At 41.0% G+C, this 21,694-nt stretch overlaps 2 protein-coding genes across 3 annotated transcripts in view; one reads left to right on the top strand and one right to left on the bottom strand.

Annotated features, from left to right (window-relative positions):
* The window catches only part of LOC132988636 (heart- and neural crest derivatives-expressed protein 1-like), a 449,400-nt gene extending 428,250 nt beyond the window's left edge, over positions 1-21,150 (bottom strand). The window contains exons 1-2 of one of the 2 annotated variants that reach the window (XR_009675830.1): positions 20,314-21,150; positions 17,375-18,060 (exon numbers count right to left, since the gene is read on the bottom strand). Coding sequence is in view for 1 of the 2 variants with exons in the window: in XM_061056175.1 (XP_060912158.1) it covers positions 17,965-18,060; positions 20,314-20,793 (576 nt within the window). In the remaining variant the exon portion in view is untranslated. Of the gene's footprint in view, positions 1-17,243; positions 18,061-20,313 lie in introns of those variants that run through there. The other variant, XM_061056175.1, reaches the window with a different exon arrangement.
* On the top strand, positions 3,260-12,801 carry sap30l (sap30-like). The gene is made up of 4 exons (XM_061056176.1): positions 3,260-4,247; positions 7,190-7,312; positions 7,653-7,751; positions 10,726-12,801. Exons 1-4 carry the CDS (start codon positions 4,062-4,064, stop codon positions 10,852-10,854), a joined length of 537 nt encoding a protein of 178 aa, XP_060912159.1. The 5' UTR covers positions 3,260-4,061; the 3' UTR covers positions 10,855-12,801.
* Positions 21,151-21,694: the final 544 nt, after the last annotated feature.

Here is a 21,694-nt window from a genome sequence, read left to right as displayed (position 1 = left end):
AGTCTGTAAAAAAAAACAGCCTCCGCTCTTTTGGTTTCAAGCTTTCTACAATTCTTCAATTCACTTATCAGACTCTTTTCTCCAAAGCGACGTACATCAGAGAGTAAGAACAACACAAGCAAGGATCTAGAAAAAAGGGAACAATGTCAGTAAGAGCAAACGATCAGCTTTGAGTCTGATTGGACACACAGGTGCTGACAGGAAGTGACCAGAGGCAAAGCACAACATTGAGGGCAGTTCTTGAGAGCTCTAATCAGTATAGAAACCATCTTATAAGTCGTCGTTATCAAACAAAAACCATCGTCATTACCATCATCATCATCAATAATATGGAGACCATCATCATTAAGTTAGTAGGTATTCATGAAAGAGCTGGGTCTTTAGCTTTTTCTTAAAGGTGCAGAGGGACTCTGCAGATCACATGGAGTTTGGAAGTTCATTCCACCACCGGGGGGCGACAGAGGAGAAGAGTCTAGTCAGAGACTTAGGACCCTGTTGTGAAGGTAGAGTAAGTAGCTTTTTCCTTAAAAAAATCAAATACAGACTTCTCCTCAAGTAAACAAGGGTGAACCTTGTGTTGTTTTTAACTTGCAGACGTGGAGTTTTCCTGCTTTCTGTTGGACAGGTAGGTACCAAACATTAGAGGTTAGCTTGTGCTAGCTTGCTAAATTATGAGTTTTTTTATTACAACAAATATGATATTCTCAGGTTAGCTTGCAGTGTAGCTATAAGCAGTTAACATGGACACTCATCCTGCAGTGAGTGTGAGCTTCTGGTGAAAATTAGCCCAGGAGGAGGAGTTGGAAAGCAGCAAACAGAATTCTGTCATAGAATCATTTTTACGTTAGGACATCTTTCATGTCAGTATCCGTATCGATTTTGGTATCGTTGAAATCCAGACTCTGTTGCTTTGTTGTTGATTTTTTTAATCTGTTGCTTCGTCCGCCACTCCCTACTGTCCTTTTGTACGTCATGTCTTGTCTCCTGAAACTCCTCCTCCTCCACCCTCCCGTTTGGCAGGGAAAGTTTCCCGCTTTGAGCTGCTTATGTGAACAGGCAAGTCAGGAAGATTTAGGGTCAGCGTCCCTGAAATCCTCCAAACCTTTAAAGGAGTATATGTGTGTGAAAACGGCAAGTACGATTTTGGGATCCTGGCTGCAGATATTTGCGGCCACAAAAAGCATCTGGACTCAACCATGTAGGACGTTTAACCAGCGTTATGTGCACATATTTATATTATGTGCACATGGTCTGAAACGTTATGCATGCATTCAAGGAAAGATCTCTTGAAGGTGTTTGCTGCGATCCCTGTTTTGAATGAGTCACTGCTTCTCATCCTATTTTCCTACAAAGCCTTCAGTGTTACCATCCAGCTACAGATACAAACACACATTTAAACCTTCAAACTGGTTCACACAGTCCTTTATCTTCACCAGTTCAGCTTCAGCATCCAAGGTCTAACATCTCCGAGCAGCGGTCCTGTCTGTTTGACATTTACAGCAGATAAATCCCACACAACGCCAAATCCATCACATCAAATCCAAACCTTCTTCTCTTTAAAGCAGTTTGACATTTGGACTCCCCCGGGGGGTCACAGATACACATCTCCAAATTTTACTGGTTCAAGTTTTTATTCATCACGTGCATCAACATTTCTTCACTCTAATACATTTGAAACTGCCTCTTGGTTCTGCAAACAGATTTTCTTTAGTTTATATTATTTTCTGTGCTTTTTGCTATTAACCCAACGTTTACTCTCGTCCTCTCGACGTGTGGCTTTGATCACCGCCTATGCCCAGGTGTCCAGGGGACGCAGCAACAACAGCAGCAATGTTGACAACAACACGAATAAAAACTAAACCAAAAATAGCCTCTTTATTTTACAGAAACCCTTAATTACACAGCATGCAAAACTGATTCAAACAGTTGAAATTGAAAACAAAGAGTCAAAATAAAAGGGGGCACCAGTAGCCTAGTGGATGTCATGTCATTCCCCACTCTCTCTCTCTGCCTGATTCATGGCTCTTTCCACTGGCCTATCTCTACAAATAAAGGCAAAATAAGCTGTAAAATAAAAAACTCTTATAACCTTTGTGCATCCAAACACTTGTTTGAATACAATGCCAAACAGCTGGAATAGCCCTTTACATCACAATAATACCACAGTACAACGTACAGGAGGCTATATGAAGGAGCTTTAAGGTCATCTCCACGGTTTTTATTCATTTGTTAACCTCTGGCTCCCTCGTGTGGTTGAAACACTGAGACATACATTAACAAAGAGGAGTCTCCCTGCAGTGAGAACACATCTGCAGACACAGAGTCTGTCTGCCAAACAATTCAGTACAGTTGTTGTTAAACACGTCTTTAAATAGTTAATCAAGCAGCCGTAAGGGTCTGTTATAAATCATGAGCCTGGCCAATGGTATCAAGCTTTTTCTATTAGATTTTATTGGGTGAGTAAGGGTCTGAGTACATCAGCAGATTCAGTTTTAAAACATAGTCACCATAGTTTCACAAGAAAATGTTTGTTTCATTTGGAAGACCCTGTTTGCATTGTTCATTTTCAATTACTAAACAGTGACATTAAATGTATCTCACAGGTCGTGTTTTATCCCTCACACAAACACCAACAAATACAAATAACAAACACATGATGAAGTATTGTTTGAGAATTGAAAGGACAGTGTCAGAAGACAGCACGAAGCTCAGTAGACTGAGTGATACTGCAAAATCATCCGACGCCCATGAACTGTAAGGAGCACTTTAATCTGCCCTGTTGTGTCTATGTAAGTGTGAGTGTTTGTGTTTGTATGTGTCTTTCTGTGTATCAAGCTTTAAGTTGTTGTTTTTACGTTCTTTATTTACTTTCCAGTTGATAAACAGGAATTTCAACTATTGAACATTTCACAAATGACTCCAAGCAGCATATCTACATTTGTTAATATATATTTAACCTCAAAAATATTTAGAGGTGCACTTTGGAGTTAGAGAAATGTATAAGCTGGAGAAATGTACAGATGTTCATAACTCTATACACAAACTCTCCTCAGAGGAACATCTGGTTCCTGTTTGAAGGATTCAGTTCAGAAAATACAGAATAGAATTGTTTCATTTCTCCAACTTTCAAATTTCACCACCAAATCTACAAAGTGCACCTTTAAATTCCTCATCAAAATATGATGACGTTTCGAGCTTTAAGTGTGACGTCACGACTGATTCAAAGTGGGTTTCCCGTGGATACATGCGCAGCAGTTTTTTTAACAGGTGTTCAAACTAAGACGTACATTTTTAAAACGTCTTAATTATATGTACAAATCACATATTTTTTTACTACTATTAAGTTTCTTCTGTGTTTAAATCCATTTTAAATGTGGACGGAGGGAGGCCATCCTTTTAACTGCTCTTCATCGTCGAAAACATGACACAGAAACAGGAAGTGCCACAAGAAAATTGATTTTGCTTGTAGCCAATTAGAAAAGCGTATACGGACGCTGGGCCCGCCTCTTGTGACAAATTGGCAAATCAGCGGCTGGGATGGGAACTTCCGCCAGAGAGACGGAGCATGTCCATTGTACGAGGTGTTCTGAAAGAGTGCCGCGGTTGTCGAGGTACAGTCTGTGAATTACGGTGATTTCTACAAAGTTTTCGGTCTGCTGAAGCCGGTTGTTGCGTTTTAGCATCGAGTCGTTAGAGTGACTGTCGTGTGGAGGTCGTAACGGTCAGTTAACGGTCTCACCGGAGGAATCTGTCTGTTAGCGACGACAGCTAGCTCTGAAAGTAGCACTGCGTTAGCTTCAGCTGTTGTTTGTGTCCTGTGTGTTGGACTGATATCTCATGGAACATTTATTCAACCTCTGGCGGACGCGTTTCGAAGAAAGTCTGCTGAGTTAGTGCTAAACCTCTGTGGTTGTTAGCTCACAGGCTAGCTAGCCACTTAGCCTAGCATAGCAAACGCTAGCTGAGCAGCGCGACAACAACAAGAGGCTCTGCAGCCGATCCAGCTCCGAGCTTTGTTCAGTGTTTGTTTCACCGCACACGGAGCCGTACACTGTCCCAGGATGAATGGGTTCAGCACGGAGGAGGACAGTCACGACGGACCTCCTGCTCCTCCGTTTTACGGTCAGAGCTGCTGTCTGATCGAGGACGGGGAGCGCTGCGGCCGCTCGGCTGGAAACGCCTCCTTCAGCAAGAGGATCCAGAAGAGCATCTCCCAGAAGAAACTCAAGCTGGACATCGACAAGAGTGTGAGTACTGACCTGTGAAGCTCCCCCTGAGTCAGGGTTCAGGGTGAGGAGGAGGAGGAGGGTCACTGGGAGGGTTTGACTTTAACCTGGAAAAAGTCTCAACTCTGTGGTTTAAAGTCATAAATATGAAGAGGAGAGGGAGGGGTCCAAATGAGACGTTTAAAGTCCACATGGTGCATTTAAAGTCTATATTCCGAGACTGAACTCATATCTCCGTGATCAAAATTATAATTATTAGTGGGGGAGTCAAACTTCTTTCACATATTGAATCCTGTAACCACATGGTCACTTCAGCCAATCCTCTTTTTAAAAACGCCATAAACATCTTCAGCTTCGTTTCACCATTGCACTCTTTTAGATAAACATCATTTACTAAATTTTCATAATTTTGTTCATTTTAAAAATGCATGTTTTATATGTAAAACTTTGCACCCTCCTCCTCCTTTGAAGGACTTTCAAAAGTCTGCCAGTGGGATCGGCACCAGGGCCACAGCCCGAGGAGACTGTGAGGCCCCATACAGACGCACTACATTCAGACAAACTGTTCTGTCAGTCAAAGGAACTAAATACTGGAATATTCTCCCACTCACAATAAGAGACTCACAAACATATGCAACCTTCAAAACACACCTCAAACAAGTCTGTGACCACCTTTAACCTCTATTATTGTCTTGTGTCACTTGTGCCTTTGTATTTGTATTTTATTTGTAATTTGTCTTTCTCTGTTACCTGCCGAGGGACAACAGATGGAAACTAACACTTCTGCTATAATCTGGCATTTTTACAGCTGTTCAAAACATGTCAGGGTTCCCGATCCTCTTCTGTATACAGTGATTGCTGAATGTTTACTTCTGGGAAAACTTCAGTCTTTACCTGTCAACCGAGGTAGCTAGTTAGTAAACATGAAGACATAAAGAGGGAGATTTACTTTGTTCATCCAGCTTGGTCTTACTGTCTGCTAGGGTTTGGTATTGTCAAGAACCTCACAATATAATTGATTCAAAAAATACACATAGAAGACAGAAGTCATTCAATAATTATATGTGCATTATTTGTATAATTTTAGACTTAGAAATGTATTTTAAAGTATGCTCTAAAGCAGTGGCTCTCAACTCGTCTAACCTCAGGACCCACCACCATCTCCCCATGGAAAAATCGCGAACCAAATTTCTCGACCAATCGAAATCGATTGAAAATTGATCGACTGAAAAATTGTGCACTGTGGACCTCAGTTGGTACAAAACATGCAACAGAAGCAAGAAACTTAACAAAACAAACATGTTTGCGACATTCATGACCCACAGAAAATGGCTCCATGACCCACCTCTGGGTCCCGACCCCCCAGTTCAGAACCACTGCTCTAAAGTGCACGTTTGCCTGAGCATATACAACACCAAAATAATAAACATAACTGTTCTGTAATTACATGGAGGTGAAGTGTATTTTATCTTCCCTCCTTTTTAGACTCCTTATCATTTAGATTGTGCAGCTATGATTCAGCTTAGAACGTGTTGGAGTTTAATCTATCGATATTGAATTGGGAAAATATATATTGCTATGCATTGAGGGATCGATATGTCTCTGCAGCCATATCAGTATTCTCGGCTGGGCCTTGGTTGCCATGACGACGTGCAGGACAACAGAGTCCTTCCCAAATCACTGCTGCAACAACTAACACATGTTGTGTATTAATACCTCCAGCTAATTGAGGTAGCTTTAGATGGACAGCAACTGAACATCCTAGTACAAACTTTAAATGAACCACATTTGATTCGCAATCGGCTAGTAAGAAAAAGGTTTGTTTACATAGATTCAACATTCACTTTGAGCCGCCATTTTTCAGCTTAGAGTGATGAAACTAACTGTGTTGACAAACACCCGTCATGTTAAAGTTAACGTCCTCGTTAGTCTCTGTCCTTTGTTTTCTAAATCAGCCCTTATAGATCGACGTTAATGTCACAGTTCAGAACATTTAATGTCTTTTCTTATGCTAATCACAATGCTGTCACAGAGCCAAAACTAAGTTGTTTCAAATAAATATTTAAATTCATTTCAGGTAGTTTTTTTGCTCAGTCTGCGTTCTTTTTAAAGGTGCATTTTGTATAAATGAAGTCACCACACAAAGACACAGCGAGTCTGTGGCGGGGGGCGGGGGGACATTCCTGCTGTGTGGCTTGTACCTGATGAATACTAAAGACAACTGGATGCAGACACAATGCACTAAATGGAAGAGTAGAATAAGACTCTCCAGGGGTCTGTAAGGGTCCTCATGCACACAGCTGTGTCTTCTGCAGGAGAAGGCATGCTGAATGAATAAGCTTTAGCTGCTGTACGTCCCTGTTGTACTCACAGCCTTTTCATTGGCTCTCAGATTCCCAGAAAGCATTGTTTGGCTTCTTAATCAAACAATACAGCTCAGTTGATTTAAGTGGGCGTTATGTGGTTTGCTAACAAGTGTTTTTTTCTCCAGGAATGTTGGGACTGCTGAACGTTTGTTTACATGTTGTGAGTGAAGCCAAGAGAAATGAGGGCAAATGAGTTCAGAGGAAGATACAGATGATGTTTCATTTAGCTGAGACGACACTACGCTGAAGAAAGCTTCTGTCGATCACTTATTGACATTACAGAAAAGAAAAACTGCAAATCTCAGCTGCTTTTTAGTCGATGCTCCACCAAGTGCAGAGGTCATTTAAGAAGTTGTGTTTACTAAAGCAAAGAAAACAAGTTTGGTGGAAGAGCTATCAAACTATTGAAAGTATCATCTGGTGTTGGTACTAAAAGGCTTGTATTGTAAAACCTGTATTCAAGAATTTAGAAAAGCCACCATAGTATATCATATTAATGCTGTAGATGAGAAGACACTGATGCCTTTGACTGTTAAACTACGCAGATGTGTTGTGCACCGTAGACTTCTCCTTTCATACTCCTCGTTCTCTTTCCAGGTGCGACACCTCTACATCTGCGACTTCCATAAGAACTTTATCCAGAGCGTCCGCAACAAGAGAAAGAGGAAGACCAGCGACGATGGAGGAGAGTCCCCGGATCACGATGTGGAGGTGCCCGAGGTAATGTGGCCTGAATCATTACTCATAATGTTCAACACATCGCGGTTTATTTAAATGATTTAAGTTATTGAATAAGGAAAGTGCACATTAACCAGCTGATAAGCGATACACATCTTTGTAAATATGCACGATAGCTGAAGTTGAAAATTACTTCAGTGACCCATTTTAATTCTCATAGTGAACATTAAACTTCCACCTCCTTTAAAAGCTGAAAAAGAGACGAGCACCTCTGGGAGTCCTCGAGTGAATCGTTAAAATGCATCCAAAATGGAGGGCAGGATGAAAACAAAGCCTCCATCACTGTTCACTCACTGACTCCATTTCTCTGTTGTTCCTTCAGGTCGACCTTTTCCAGCTGCAGGTGAACACATTGAGACGTTACAAGAGACATTACAAGCTGCAGACCAGACCAGGACTCAATAAGGCCCAGCTGGCAGAGGTAAGAGCTCACATGCATGTCGTCTCTGGTTGTGTTCCTGATCTCGGGGTGAGGTTTGTGGAAACTTTAGTGCTCCCACTTTTGTACGACTTCATTGAATGACAGTTTTAGACCCTTTCAGACTGCTTTTCCGCAGAAGTGTTGTAAATATGCTCAGCCGTCATCATGTCTGATTCCGCTCCGGTGTAATATTGGTGTCCCAGTCTGTGAATTCACATTGCGGAAGCACCACATACACATACAGTCAGACATGCACACTAGTTTAGACTCGTTAGTGCTCACCTGAGGTAGCACTAACATGTTGTCCTCATACATGATGCAGTGATATAATCTCAGAAAAACCCACCATTACTGAAGACACCTCCTCCTCCTGCACTCTCTACCTGGGCGCTCTTACCTTAACCATTCCAGTTATTTCAGTTGTGTGAGTGTGTAAGATCCTGATAGTCTGTGTGGAGCTGTAGAGTACTTAGCATGGTCAATCTGTGTATCACCTGCATGCAAACTGGCTTCAGTCTCAGTTGATGTTACTTGAAAGCTCAAGAACGCTGTGAGGTGATGCAAGTACGGGGCGCTGATGGTAAATGTGCACACACTTTTTAAAAAAATAGTCTGACCACATGTAGTTAAAGCTTACACCCAACGTCGCCCTCGTTCTGGTTTCTTTACCAGCTGACAGATTGTTTCTGGAGCGAGGTCGTTTAAATTTCCTCAAATCAGATTTATAAAATGAAATAAAAGAAACTCAGTATGTCGTGTTTCTTTAGAATGAAGCAGTGATGCAATCAGCCTGATTTCTGATCCAGTATTCTCAGTGCCTGTTTATATAAAGACCTGACAGGTGTGTGACTGTTGTCTGGTCGGCTTGCACCCAAACAGCGACACAGTATTTAAATGAGGATAAAATCATGGCGTGCATGAACTGCTGTGCTGCCTTCAGAGGTTTATAATGTCTGACCTTTTGTGTGTTGACAGTGTTGCAGAACTTCTTCACGTCTGTCAAACCTCAGATTAGAAACTAAAGTAACACCTTTAATGTAAACTCATGTACCTCGTTTTCCTCTTCTCACCAATCTCTATTCAGTAGCTTTGAAGCAGCACAACTTTTTTTCTTTTTAAGGAAGACGTTTGAATCAGCAGTCCAGTCGTTCGTACCGCGCAGCACTGAGCTTCCCCTCATTAGACGTACCCGGCTCTTTCTTCTCGGCCCTCGGCTCCATGTCCCTCGTTTTCTGTGATATACGTAGTGTCACAGGTCTTACTCCGCACTAATTGGTCAAGGAGAGATTGTTAGACTAATTTACTCTTTCAACAGGTGGACTTAGTGCAGCTGGCCTGACCCACATCCTTACAATCACATCCCCTGTGTGTAGAGGTCCCAGTCTGTCTTTGGCGGGGGGGGAGGTCGGATGTGACTGTGCTGTCACATCGGGAACGGATGAGTGAATGAATGAGACTGGGCTGTAAGTTGAATGTTTCCCCGGGCTATTAGTCAGGTTCAGGCCCTCGTATGAATGAGCCTCCCACATCATTAATAAAGCACCAGTCAACAGCCCTCAACCAGTTACAGCTGTCCCAGTATGTTCACCAGAATCAGTGACACACTGCTCTGAGCATGTTAGCTCTTTTCTCTTTAAGGTTCATTTACAAATTAGCTTCATGAATTTCTCCATGATGATTATGTGTATCTGTTCGTTCCTTTAGAGTCACTTCTAATTATGAGAAAGTTTATTTATGAAGCACTCAAAACCAACGTCACAAAGCGCTTTACAGAACATAGAAATCAAATAAGTAAAACACCAAGTATTACAAGAAGGTCTTCTGATAAAGAGAAGTCTTTGAGTGATTTAAAAGTAGATTCTGAACAGTGAGGAGGTTTCTGTCGGAGGATCTCAGGCTGCAAACTGTGCTGATAAGGGGACAGCAGTGCACATATGTATTCTGGGCCAGAGCGTGAAGTGCTTTAAAAGAAATGTTAAACCAGTGTGACGTCGTTAAAACAGGAGTGATCTGTTCTCTCCTCTTAGTTTCTGTTGAAAGTCTCACAGCTGACTTTTTCACTTCTCAGTGTGCACAGAGTTCATGTTGTGTTTCTAACAATCCTGCAGCTGCTTTCTAAACTATTTTATATTGCATTTCCTTTTTTTACTGTGTAACTGAGACAACATGATGGTGATCAGGAACAGTTCATCATCTCTCACAGCACAGTGCCACGTGGTTAAAAAGACGCTTTGTAACACAGCTTACAAAAATGCCATTGTGTTAACAGGTGTGTTTAGCAAAGTGTGCAGACATAGACGACAGTGTGTACGACGCCTTTTCTGATGTGTGCACGCTGTTTTGTCAACATTTCTTTGGGATAGCATCGTTTGCACACGAGTCATTCTGTCTCTGGTCGTGCGCTGCTTGCAGGATTATAAACGTCATCACCCCCTCCCTCCTGAATATTTCCTGTTGTGTTCTCACATCAGCTCATCCCTGACTCCACATGGATATTTAACTACATGGCTGACAGATTTAAGAGTAAAGTCTTACTGCAGCTCACCTCCAAAAGTTTCAGGAAGTTTTCAGGAGTTTTGTGCATGTGTGAAAACGCCATGTGTGTCCCTTTGTAAAGTCTTTATATGTGATTTTTCAGACTTAAATGTAGGAATCAAGTATCTCCTCTGAAAATAACTCTGAGTCATGACTGTCTACAATGGGTGTAACACCCGAGTCCCACTGTCTGTGATGTTTTCAGAGTTTTCAGAGTCCTATCTTCACTTTGTTTACATCGCCTGGACGGCCGGCTGACTCTAAATTTACATGCAGTGTGAAGATACGAGCAGAATAAAGATCGCTAGCGTTAGCATGCTAACACAACAATGCAGTGCGAGTTGTTTTGGTTTCATGCTGGAGCTCAAGGGCGACATCTGCTGGATCAAAAATCACATATAAAGACTTACACTCCGTTTTTTTTCCTCCTCCTCTGCAGACGGTGAGTCGTCACTTCAGGAATATTCCGGTGAACGAGAAGGAGACGCTGACCTACTTTATTTACATGGTGAAGAGCAGCAAGAGCCGCTTGGACCAGAAGGGCGACGGCGGAAAACCTCTGGACTAAACTTATCAACAGCACCCACAGCAGCAGTAGCTCCAACACACACGCCAACAGAAACGGAGACAAAACAGCAATTCACCAAAACCTGGACTCCACTAACAGTTACAACAACCAAAACCAGCTCCTCCTGTCACTGCTCCCGTCCTCCCAAACACCCCGACACAAACTCATGCTGTCCCGTAGAGGACGTTTAACTCACATGGAGGAGCATTCAGGGAGGGAAGGGTTAACCCCCCTCCCCCCCACGCCTCCTCATCCTCTCCTCCACAGGGAAAAACCTCTAAAGACTGTTGAGTAGCGGGACTCCCTCCGCAGGGCTCTAGGTCGCCACGCTGTCATGTTACTGTCGATATGTACAAAAGAAAAGTGTCCAATCTGTGTTTGAATGCAATGGACAAAACGGCTGCCTTAAGAGGGAAGAAGACAAAAACGTGTTTTAGGGATTTTGGGGATTTTTCTTTTGCCGGTTTGACTGTTAACATTTTTCAGCGCGAGGGATGCTTGTGCCAAAACGGAAATGTGTTTTGTACCTGAATGATAATCGACTGTTTCGGTTTTATAGCGAGTGAATGAATTGTTGGGAAGAGGGCGGCGCCTTTTGCTGCATTTAGCACGTCAGAATCAGGATTCAAAGAAAGACCTTTTATTCTCAATGATATTTAAAAACAAAGTGTAATCTTCTCAGTCGCTCGTTTCCAAACCGGGCGTGATGCATTCAAAGACTGACGCTGGTGAACCATGTAGCACTCGGCCATGACCCGCTCTTTCCACCCTCGCTAGCTGTTTCACGTACGTTTGAACACACTCGTAGCTTCTTTCATTTTTTCTTTGTAGTCCAGATTTCTACCTTTCTCTTTAGTTCAGCCTTAAGTTGTAAAAAGTCGCGTCTCTTTGATTTCCTCCGTTTGTGTGCGGGGAACTTGTGTGTGTGTGTGTGTGATCAGGTCACATCTGTGAACATGCTGCCCTGCTCACTGTTAACCTTTTTTTCCTTTGAACCATCAGTCAGTTAAAAACTACATTTCCCAAGATGCTCTCCTTCCAAAAATCACATTTTATTGAACGTCCCCTAACGAGCTCTTTAAAGTATTTTTACATTTTTATGGCCGATGGCGTCTGTTTGTATCGCCGTCTTGAAGTCTTAAAAAGTCCAACTTGAATCTCATTCAGCGCCCAGAGTCACAGAAGTTGACCGTTCACGTCTCGACATCAGCTTCCTGACTCCTGAAGTGGTTTATGTTCTTTGTGGGGAAGAAAAATGAATTCTTTTATTTATTATTCTGAGGGTTCTTTGTGAACTGGTTTTGAGGTTAACAGTCTGACATCACAACGTTTCTTTGTGACTTGAAGCAGAGACAAATGGAAGCAGAGATGGCGGTTACATCGGGGATCGTACGCTTTTTTTTTTTAATCAGTTACATGGAGCCACACGCCTTGATGAGAATTGTGCAGTGACCTCATGTTAGAATGAAACGTTACATATGAAGAGTCCGACTGCTCGAAGCTAAAAGTCCAAAATAATGCATCGCCAAAACATGCACACAAAAAGAACAACTTTTGGTTTTGCATCTTTTTGGATTTATGTGTGTGTGTGTGTGCTATAATCAGTCTTGTACACACACTCTGCGTCCTCTGTCACACACACACTCTGCGTCCTCTCACACACACACACTCTGCCTCCTCTCTCTCACACACTTTCTCAGTTTGTCCACCACACCGACTCGGTCGACTTTTTAACAGGGTTCTTTTTTCTTTTTGTACCGTCTGTTATATTTTCAGTTTTGCTTGTAGGTTTTGTTAGCGTCATGTAGATAACACCCAACTTTATTAACAGATAGGCCACGCCGCATTAACCTAATTGATGTATTAGAAGAAAAGAACATATTTAAAGATGGCCGCTTATTGCTCCTAATGATGATTATAATAAATGTATTGTACAGGAAGCAACAACTGTGGAGTCTGTTTGTTTTTCTCTCCGACCTCAGATTGTTTTTCAGCTGTTTGTAAGAATGAACTTCTGTTTTCCTAAAGTCCTGTGAAACAGAACTTGGAGAGAATGCCGTGTCATGCCCTGTGCTGCATTCAGGTGCTCCTCAGATAGTCCGGCTTTCCAGGTAAGAAAATCGTTCTTCTGACTTCAGTGTGTTCCTGTGTTTTCAGAGGATGATACAAAGAAGTGTTTAATGTCTCTGTTATAAGTTATATTTGAGCAACATGTTGACGTGCAATACAGGAATTAATCTAAAGTATCTCAACATAAATAAATCGTCTTTTATCCGCCATGTGATGACGAGTATGACGTCAGGACAGGCACCTACTGTAAGTCATCCCTGAGCTTGAGCAGGCGTTCATTTTTTTTAAAAAGATTTTTGATGCCTTTAGAGACAGGACAGTGGATAGAGTCAGAAACTGGAGAGAGAGAGCGGGGAATGACAAGCAGGAAAGAAGCCACAGATGGGATTTGAACCCAGGCTGCCCGCTCTCAGGACTGTAGCCTCTGTACATGGGGCGTGCAAACTAACCACTGGGCCACCGATGACCCTTTGAGCAGGTGTTCATGCATTTTGCATTTTCCAACTCAGAAACGTGTTTTTCCGATGTGTCTGACACCACATGAATGCGGGGGTATTTCCAACTGACACAGGATAGAACCAATCACAAGATAGAAGGCGGGACTTAAGGTTGGGATGAATTTGATTGGATCAATAGCTTTTTTAATCATAAAATAAGTAAACGACCTGTAGTGCAGGATGAGTCATCAGACATTTTACAGGAAGAGAAAAAAACATGATGTAAAACATTCAGATGAGGCTTTATTTAAATATATTTGTCAGATAAATGGACATGTAACAGGAAGGCTGGATTTAAACAGGGAACATGTATTTTTCATATCATGGTGACTTTAATTTAACAGAATTCATGATTGTAGGGCCAAAACAAAAAGTCAACAAATCACATCCCCCCTCAGTTCAGTTTCCATCGACCTCTGGGAACATTACACAAACATTAAGATGGCGATCATCGTTCTTTCAGAAACTTCTCTCCTTTCTGTCACACTCGACTCAGACAAACTAGTTCAAGCTTTCCTCACAAGCTGCTACAATCCCTGAGATGGCGGCTTGTTTGCTCCTGTGAAGCACTTTGTGATGCTTTCTGAATTAAATCTGATCTTTAAATAAACATTAATCTTTATTATAAAATATATGAGAACAGTGTATTCACTTTACAATGAAATCTAAAGAAGAAATTATAGGAAAAAAGAACAGCAGAGCAGTCGTGATGTTTTGTTGTTTCAGTTTCATTCGGCCCCTAGGTGTCACTGTCGCTCCTCTTGTTTGCTGCAGCAGCAGCAGCACAGAGCGACTCGGTTAAAACACCTGGAGACTTTTACATTAAAGGAAACGGTCAAATATTCAATCAAATGAGGGTGCAATGATTTCCTTATAGTCAAACTTATTTTTAGGTCACCATTTACCCCCCTAAGGACCCCCTTTGCAGCTTTAGCCTCTGACAGGTCAGGAGAATCTCCGGAGCAGTCCTCCTGAAATGATCTAGAGATTTTCAGGAGTTCAGATGTGAAACTGTCTTTAGAAAGATGTTGTAGTTCATCTTTATTTTTGGTGTCTTGCTGCTTTTTCTCCTTGTTTAATCCACAAATGATTTCAACACTGAAATGCATCGGGGCCTCTGAGAGAGAGCTGCCTTTATCTGTCCACACATGCAGCAACACCAGGCTACCAAACACGGAGCCTTAAACTGGTATTCATTATTTACACAGGTGAGGATTCAATGAGGTCTACACTGATTTATTCACTAAAGATGAATGAACAGGGGATGGGATTAGAGATTAGACGAGTTCAATTCACCAGCCAATCAAATATCGTTTTAGAAAAAGGACACAGGATTCAATAAGTAGTGATCAGTAACATCCAAACACACATGCATTCATTATTAAACGTCATGAATAAAGCCATTAGTTGATTTTTATTGTCGTCCCATTTCCTTTCCCTGTTCCCTCCAAGTTTCCGTGACCTCCTTAGTGCCTGCTGGCGACCTCCCCGAGGGGTCAGGACCCCCACTTTGACAAACCCTGGTCTAGAGAGGACGGCTGGAGCTCACTGAGGGTCTCTGAGCTGATGAACGAGTCTAATTTTAAATCTTAAACTCCATTTATTTAAATAACTTTTACTACTTCACATGAAGCCATGAACGTTGCACACTTCACTCACGAGACCTTCATGTTAGAGTTAATGGAAAATAAAGTTAAGAGAATAAAAACGTGTTTCCTGTCTTTGAGTAATTCTCCAATGAGCTGCAAGTGAATATTATAAATTAAACGAACATCCGGGTCTTCTTTCTTCAAATTAAAACAACCCACTGTTAAAGTTAAAGATCTGAATATTTTGAAGACATGGAGGTAAAAATTAGATACTTCCTGTTTTAATAAATAATCGTTTTTATGATTTAAAAAAATATGAGAAACATTCAAGATCAGTTCAGATCATCGATCTCCAGAGGGAGGATTCAAGTGTTGCAGCAATAAAAAGACACGAAGAAGAAGAGGAGCGTGCAGGTGAGGGCAAATAGAATAAAGAAAAGATACGAATAAAAAAATATATATTTACAAGTATTAACTTTAAGTTCCTCGAGCGTGTTCGGATCAATTTGCAGTAACAGAAGATGAAATGTAGGAAAGTTTTCAGGTCATTAGTTTGTCAATCAAACTTCATTAAGACCTTCAAAACGTGTCTGTGTCTGCTGCACAGCATGTCGCTGTGATGGTCAGTGTTCTCATCACAGCGTTCTTGAATCATGTGTGTTATTCCCAGTGGTGTAGTGGTGGCTGAAGAAGTGTATACTCTTCATTTCCCCACTAAATGTGTTGGGAGTCAAGCAGAGGATAAACTGATTTATTATTATTATTATTATTATTATTATTATTATTATTATTATTATTATTATTATTATTAATTTAGGAGTATAAAGTCGTTATTTTAGTCTATAACTGAAGAGCAGCAGTATGTTCCAGTAGTAAAGGTTTCACAGATAAGGAAAGATGCTTCTTCCTTGTGTAGTCGGTAAAACAACAGTTTGATTAGTTGTGTTGGAGCTTTAATTACGCAGATATGAAACTAGGCTACACATGCTTTTGGCACATCATCAGCACATTGTCAAAAAACATCAGGACCCTGAGAAGATAGAAGGAACATGGGAAATAACCACACTGACTTTGAGGAAGTTGTCTCTTTTGTGGAAGAGGAAAAAGCTTTAAGGGTTCTCCTCTCATCATGTTCACGTACAGGCGGGTAGCTGCTCTTTTCACAGGCTACAACCTTTCACTTTAATCTCGGAACATTTGTATTATTATTATTATTATTATTATTTAACGTATTTAACGTCATCATCCGTCGTACTCCATTAACCTTTACGTTTTCTTTTTTCAAATTTTCAATTTTCGTTTCCTCGTAAACAATTTTCACAAATCAACGACAACAACAGAAAAACACAGGACGAAAATAATATTCGTGAACAGTTCCGGTTTCTCGCACAGAAAATGTAGGTTAACGAAAATAAAAAAACCTGAACGTTAGGCTATCTCTGTAATTCCTACGGAGCCCCTGAAGGCCCAAACAGTAAAATAATAATACCTATCTTAAGAGATAATCATACATAGGCTTACAAGATAAAACATTTGATTTTACTTTTTGGGCCTACAGGGGATCCGTAAATTTCCCTCACAGAAATCACATTAAAGAAAAAACTCACAACAGGTTTGGTGTTTTAAAATAATTCATTTATTTACGGAGCTATATTTCACTTCACATCCACTGTACAGTAACAATTAAATCCCTCTTTAGTTTTAAACACGTGTGTGTGTGTGTGTGTGTGTGTGTGTGTGTGTGTGTGTGTGTGTGTGTGTGTGTGTGTGTGTGTGTGTGTGTGTGTGTGTGTGTAACATTCATTTGACTTTTCATTTGAGGTAGATTCAGAACAATTTTCAATAATTTCCTACAAGAAAACGTCAACAACAGCCGAGCAGGTATACAGGTTGACGGGTCAGTAACACTGCGTTGTCATGGTGATGGGTTTAGGTTTAGCGGGAATCAGCGGGAGGAGACGGTGACGTAAACAAGCGTCCCTGCAAAACAATAATAAAAAAAAGTGTTTCATCTGGGATCGATATTTAAAATGGAATTGATCAAGGTGTTTCTTGTCACATTTCATAAACAGAGAATGTGCCGCTAAGATCAAAATCCAGACTGTATGAGCTGTCTTCTTACTTCAAAGTATTTATTATTATTTTAAATATTTATTAGGATTGGACAAGAGGTGATCCGGCTCATCGTGCATACTGATTTTTTTCAACTTTTATGGAAATTGAAACCCTGCAAAAAGGCTGTAACCTACATGAGGAAAGTAATCAAATCAAATAATAAAACATAAAATAGTTTCTGCCAAAAACAAAGATTTCCTCCAACAAAAAAAACTGCATTTCCCAGGAAGCCTCTGCAGGAAACACGACTGATTAAAAAAAGATATCTTTAAGATGATTTGGCGTCAAAGCTGCAACGAATCAGTGGATTAAACTTTAAATCAATAAATCACTGTATTCATCTTATTTTAGTATCATGTCTTTAATAATCTGCTCTCCCAGTTTTTCTGTTCCAACATTAAAGAGTCAAAACACCCTGCTCTAATTTCACTCCACGTTTAGTTTGATAGTTTATCAATTTTCTGCTCCATCAAGCTCTGAAAACAAGGCCTTTCGACGCCAGATAAAACACTTTTTTTTTTTTTTTTTTAGAGGAGACAGATGTGTTTTTGCACCGTGGAAACATCTGGTGTACAGTACCGAGGGGCGCATGAATACCACGAATATCAAACACACATACAGGCAGATCTGCGCGAGCTGTTTGAAGCCTCACGAGGAGGAAAGAAGATCAACAAAGAGTTCGTGATGTTGTTGTCCTCCTGCGTTCACCTTGTCTTCATGTTGTCCTTTCATTCGCTCCCTTTTTGTGCACAGCGGTGTGTTTGGGTTCAGTCAGTCAGTGGTTTTTTATCTGATATGAGTCTAGTAGGAGGAGGAGGGGGGGGGGGGGGGGGGGGGGGTCACTGGTTGAGCTCCAGAGCCCAGACCTGCTGCGGCCACCCGGTCCGGCCCTTCACTTTCTTCTCGGCTCCTAACGTCTCCTGCAGCCCGTCAGCCTAAACACACATAACACACACATATTAACAAGGACACCAAACACAACATAACATCACACATATTATAAAGGACACCAAACACAACATAACATCACACATATTATAAAGGACACCAAACACACCGTAACACACACATATGATCAAGGACCAAACACAACAGAACACCAAACGCACCATAACATCGCTCATATAATGTTACGTCATAACAAGTCCAGGGACCTCATGTCTAACTGTATTTATTTATTGTTTTACTGGATATTGCGTCACTTCCTGCGATATGTATCTACACATTTATAAAAACTATTAGATAACTCACTATTATCAAGGACGCCAAACACACCATAACACCACGCACACCAAACACACCATAACACCACGCACACCAAACACACCATAACACCACGCACACCAAACACACCATAACACCACGCACACCAAACACACCATAACACCACGCACACCAAACACACCATAACACCACCTTTATTTTAAGGACACAAAAAGCCCCATGACCAAACACACCACAACACCAAGTCCACTAAACACAACATAACATCACAATTTTATGAAGGACACCAAACGCACCATAACATCATCTATATAATATAATAATAGTTACGTCATAACAAGTCCAGGGACCTCATCTCGTCATCTGACTGTCATTTTTGTTTTATTGAATATTGCATCATTTCCTGCGATATTTCTCCACGTGCTGATAAAATAAGTCGACCTCCCCTGACAGTCAGAAAAAGTTCTATATAATAATATTTTGTGTACGTGCTGTTTTTGGGGGCGTCATGACATCATAGCTTTTTAACAAAGTGAAAGTCAGTGAAACATTCAAACCTTCATCCTAAACTTTAGAATATTATATAAAATAATTGAGTTTATTTCAATCTGCAGCCTGAAGGCGTTTTGATAATGCAAAAACAACAACAATGTCATTTGATTAGGACATTAATGTTTTATTTATTCCTGAATCTGTGTAAAAATTTCTAAATAGAACATTTATAATTCATAAGTATAGGCTCATATAATAAATATATTAACATCAAAACAAAAGCGTCATTTTAATTTGATCAGCATGGATGTTTTTGTTGGTGTGTTAAGTTGACAAAATAAACTTTATGAACATTTATATTTTCCGTTTTTACTGTTTTAATTCGTGTATTCGGCTCGTGCATTTTAATTTAAATTATGATGAATAATTTAGAACCATCCGGGGTGTTAATGCACGTTGTTACGTCACATTCAAAAATATCACGGTGCAATTTAACTGCGTGTGAAAATTTAAAAATATGTAAATATACAAAAAAGAAACTGACATTTTTTAATTCTGCACTTTAAAAAATAAGTGGTTAAATACATGTGTCACGTTCAGCAGAGCTGTGAGCTCAGAATCAGATTTATTAAGCAGATTATTTTGTGCATAAAGTAACCCTGCACTCCGGTTTATTCTGCACTCTTCAGTCAGAACTGAGCTGTGGGGAAAGGCGTTGAAGTTTGTTGCTTCCTTTACTCTGAACGAATTACAAAAAGAGTTGAAACTTAATGATCTTCTCTCGCTGATTTTAAGAGGAAGTTAAATGATTTGGAGGCGGACACATCTGGCTGTAGATGTTCTCCCTGATGTGTTTGTGGATGATCTTGACAAACATTTGCTGTTCAGATTTTTTATTTGTGTATTTTAATGTCTGTGATGGATTTTTGTGTTTGAATGTTTGGCTGCTCGTTGTTTGTGTGAAACTGTCTCGGCCAGGACACTCTTGAAGAATAGATTTTTTAGATTCTATTTTTTTTCCTTTTGTCTTTCCTGGTTAAATACAAAATAAATAAATATTAATAAATTAAATATTAAAGCTAACAGCCTATGCAATAATGCGCTGATGAAGAGAATAAAGCAGCTCCATCATGAAGAAAGTAACTCGAATCATAAACGACAACAAAACAATATTTAATATAACAGACACATGTTGGATGTGAAAAATTAAATTAATATGTTGGTTTTATTTAAGTTGGCTAGCTCTCAGACAAAAAAGATCTTCAATATAAATGTAACATTTTAAAAATGAAGTTCAGACTTATTTATCTAAAGCTAATTCACTAAATGTCCAAATATTCCACCTTCACATAAAATAATTTCATTCAAACCGAATCTCTCCTCCAGTTATTTTAAAATGACTCTTTAGCTTCAGTTTTTTATTTTTTTATTTGAGGTATTTGCATTTAAATATATTTTGAGTCTTTACTCACCGGCTCCCGTTTCCGTTTCAGATCCCTGTTTTCAAATTTCTTAATCTCGGCCTTGAAGCCCTCCGTCTCCCCGGAGTCTTTGGCCAGCACGTCCATCAGGTAGGCGATGTAACTGGTCGCCAGGCGTAAAGTTTTAATTTTCGACAGTTTGGTGTCCGCGGGGACGTTGGGGATGCACTCCCGCAGCTCGGCGAACGCTGTGTTGATGCTCTCCGTCCTCCGGCGCTCCTTCTTCGGCCCCGACGTTCTCCTCTTCCCCATCCCGGCCTGCGCGCCCTCCAGCCGGGCGTCGTGCGTCGCTCCGGGCGGTCCGAGCTCCGCGGCCTGGTAGGGCGCCTGGATCTGGAAGTCCGGCGGCACCTCTCCGTGGTTCACCACCCAGCTCTGGAAGTAGGGTGCGTCCTGGTGACACCGCTGGACGAACGGGAAGGGCTCGTGCATCAGGTGGTGATGATGCTGGTAGCCCCCGATCAGGTTCATGTTGAGCTGCGTGACAAATCTGTTCGTTTCCGTGTTTTCCTTCGCTCTCGGTCTGCCTCTGCTGCCGCCCCAAAACGCTCTCTGCTCGGGGATCTGCAGCCAACCGAGATCATTCAACACTCAAACATGTATTTCCTTCAATGCTTTAACCTCTCGTGCCGACCAAAGCCACCAACATTAACATCGTCATCAGCGTGAAAGCGACTTCAGCCGGGGAGAAACAGGCCGCAAAAACTTTATAAATCCAGAGACGGATCTCGGCGCTGTTCGAGGCTCCACTTGTGTTTCTTTTTTGCGATGGATTCCCGGAGAGGCTGCTCTGATTTGCCAAAAGAAATTTGACCCCGGAGAAGGTGTGAGGCCCCCAGGTTTATATGGTTTGGATGTCAGCGTGGAGAGGAGGCAGCCAATAGAGGAGAGCGCCTGGGATGGGGAGGAGTGTCCGGAGATGTTTGCAGTAATATGCGCCATGGTGCCAAAGTCTCTCAGCACTATGCACGAGAAGCAAATCTCTGCTTGTTGGAGTCAGTTGCACTCTACGCAAACGTGCACAAATAAGAAAGAAGATAGAAGTTTACCTGTAAGAAAATAATCATTTTCAACTGGACAGTCGTGTTTGGTTTTGGACAGAATTTACGCACAGAATTACGCACACCCTGGTTGTCATAGGCTTCTAATTGAGTTCCGTTTTTTTTTGTAAATCAGAGGGGTAAACATTTTCTTTCTTTAATTTTAATTTGCCAAATCTTTGGTTAATAATGTGAAGGGTAATATAAATTCAGCATGAATTTAAAATCCGTAAATCCCATTTTAGAATTGAGTTTAAGTGGCGCAGAATTCAAGAAAACATTTTGGATGAAACAGTCCTTTGCGCATTAAAATACCTCTGAGAAAATAAATA

Source organism: Labrus mixtus, chromosome 14 (genome assembly GCF_963584025.1).
Source record: "Labrus mixtus chromosome 14, fLabMix1.1, whole genome shotgun sequence".
NCBI lineage: Eukaryota > Metazoa > Chordata > Actinopteri > Labriformes > Labridae > Labrus > Labrus mixtus.
This window is presented reverse-complemented; position numbering and strand designations above follow the sequence as displayed.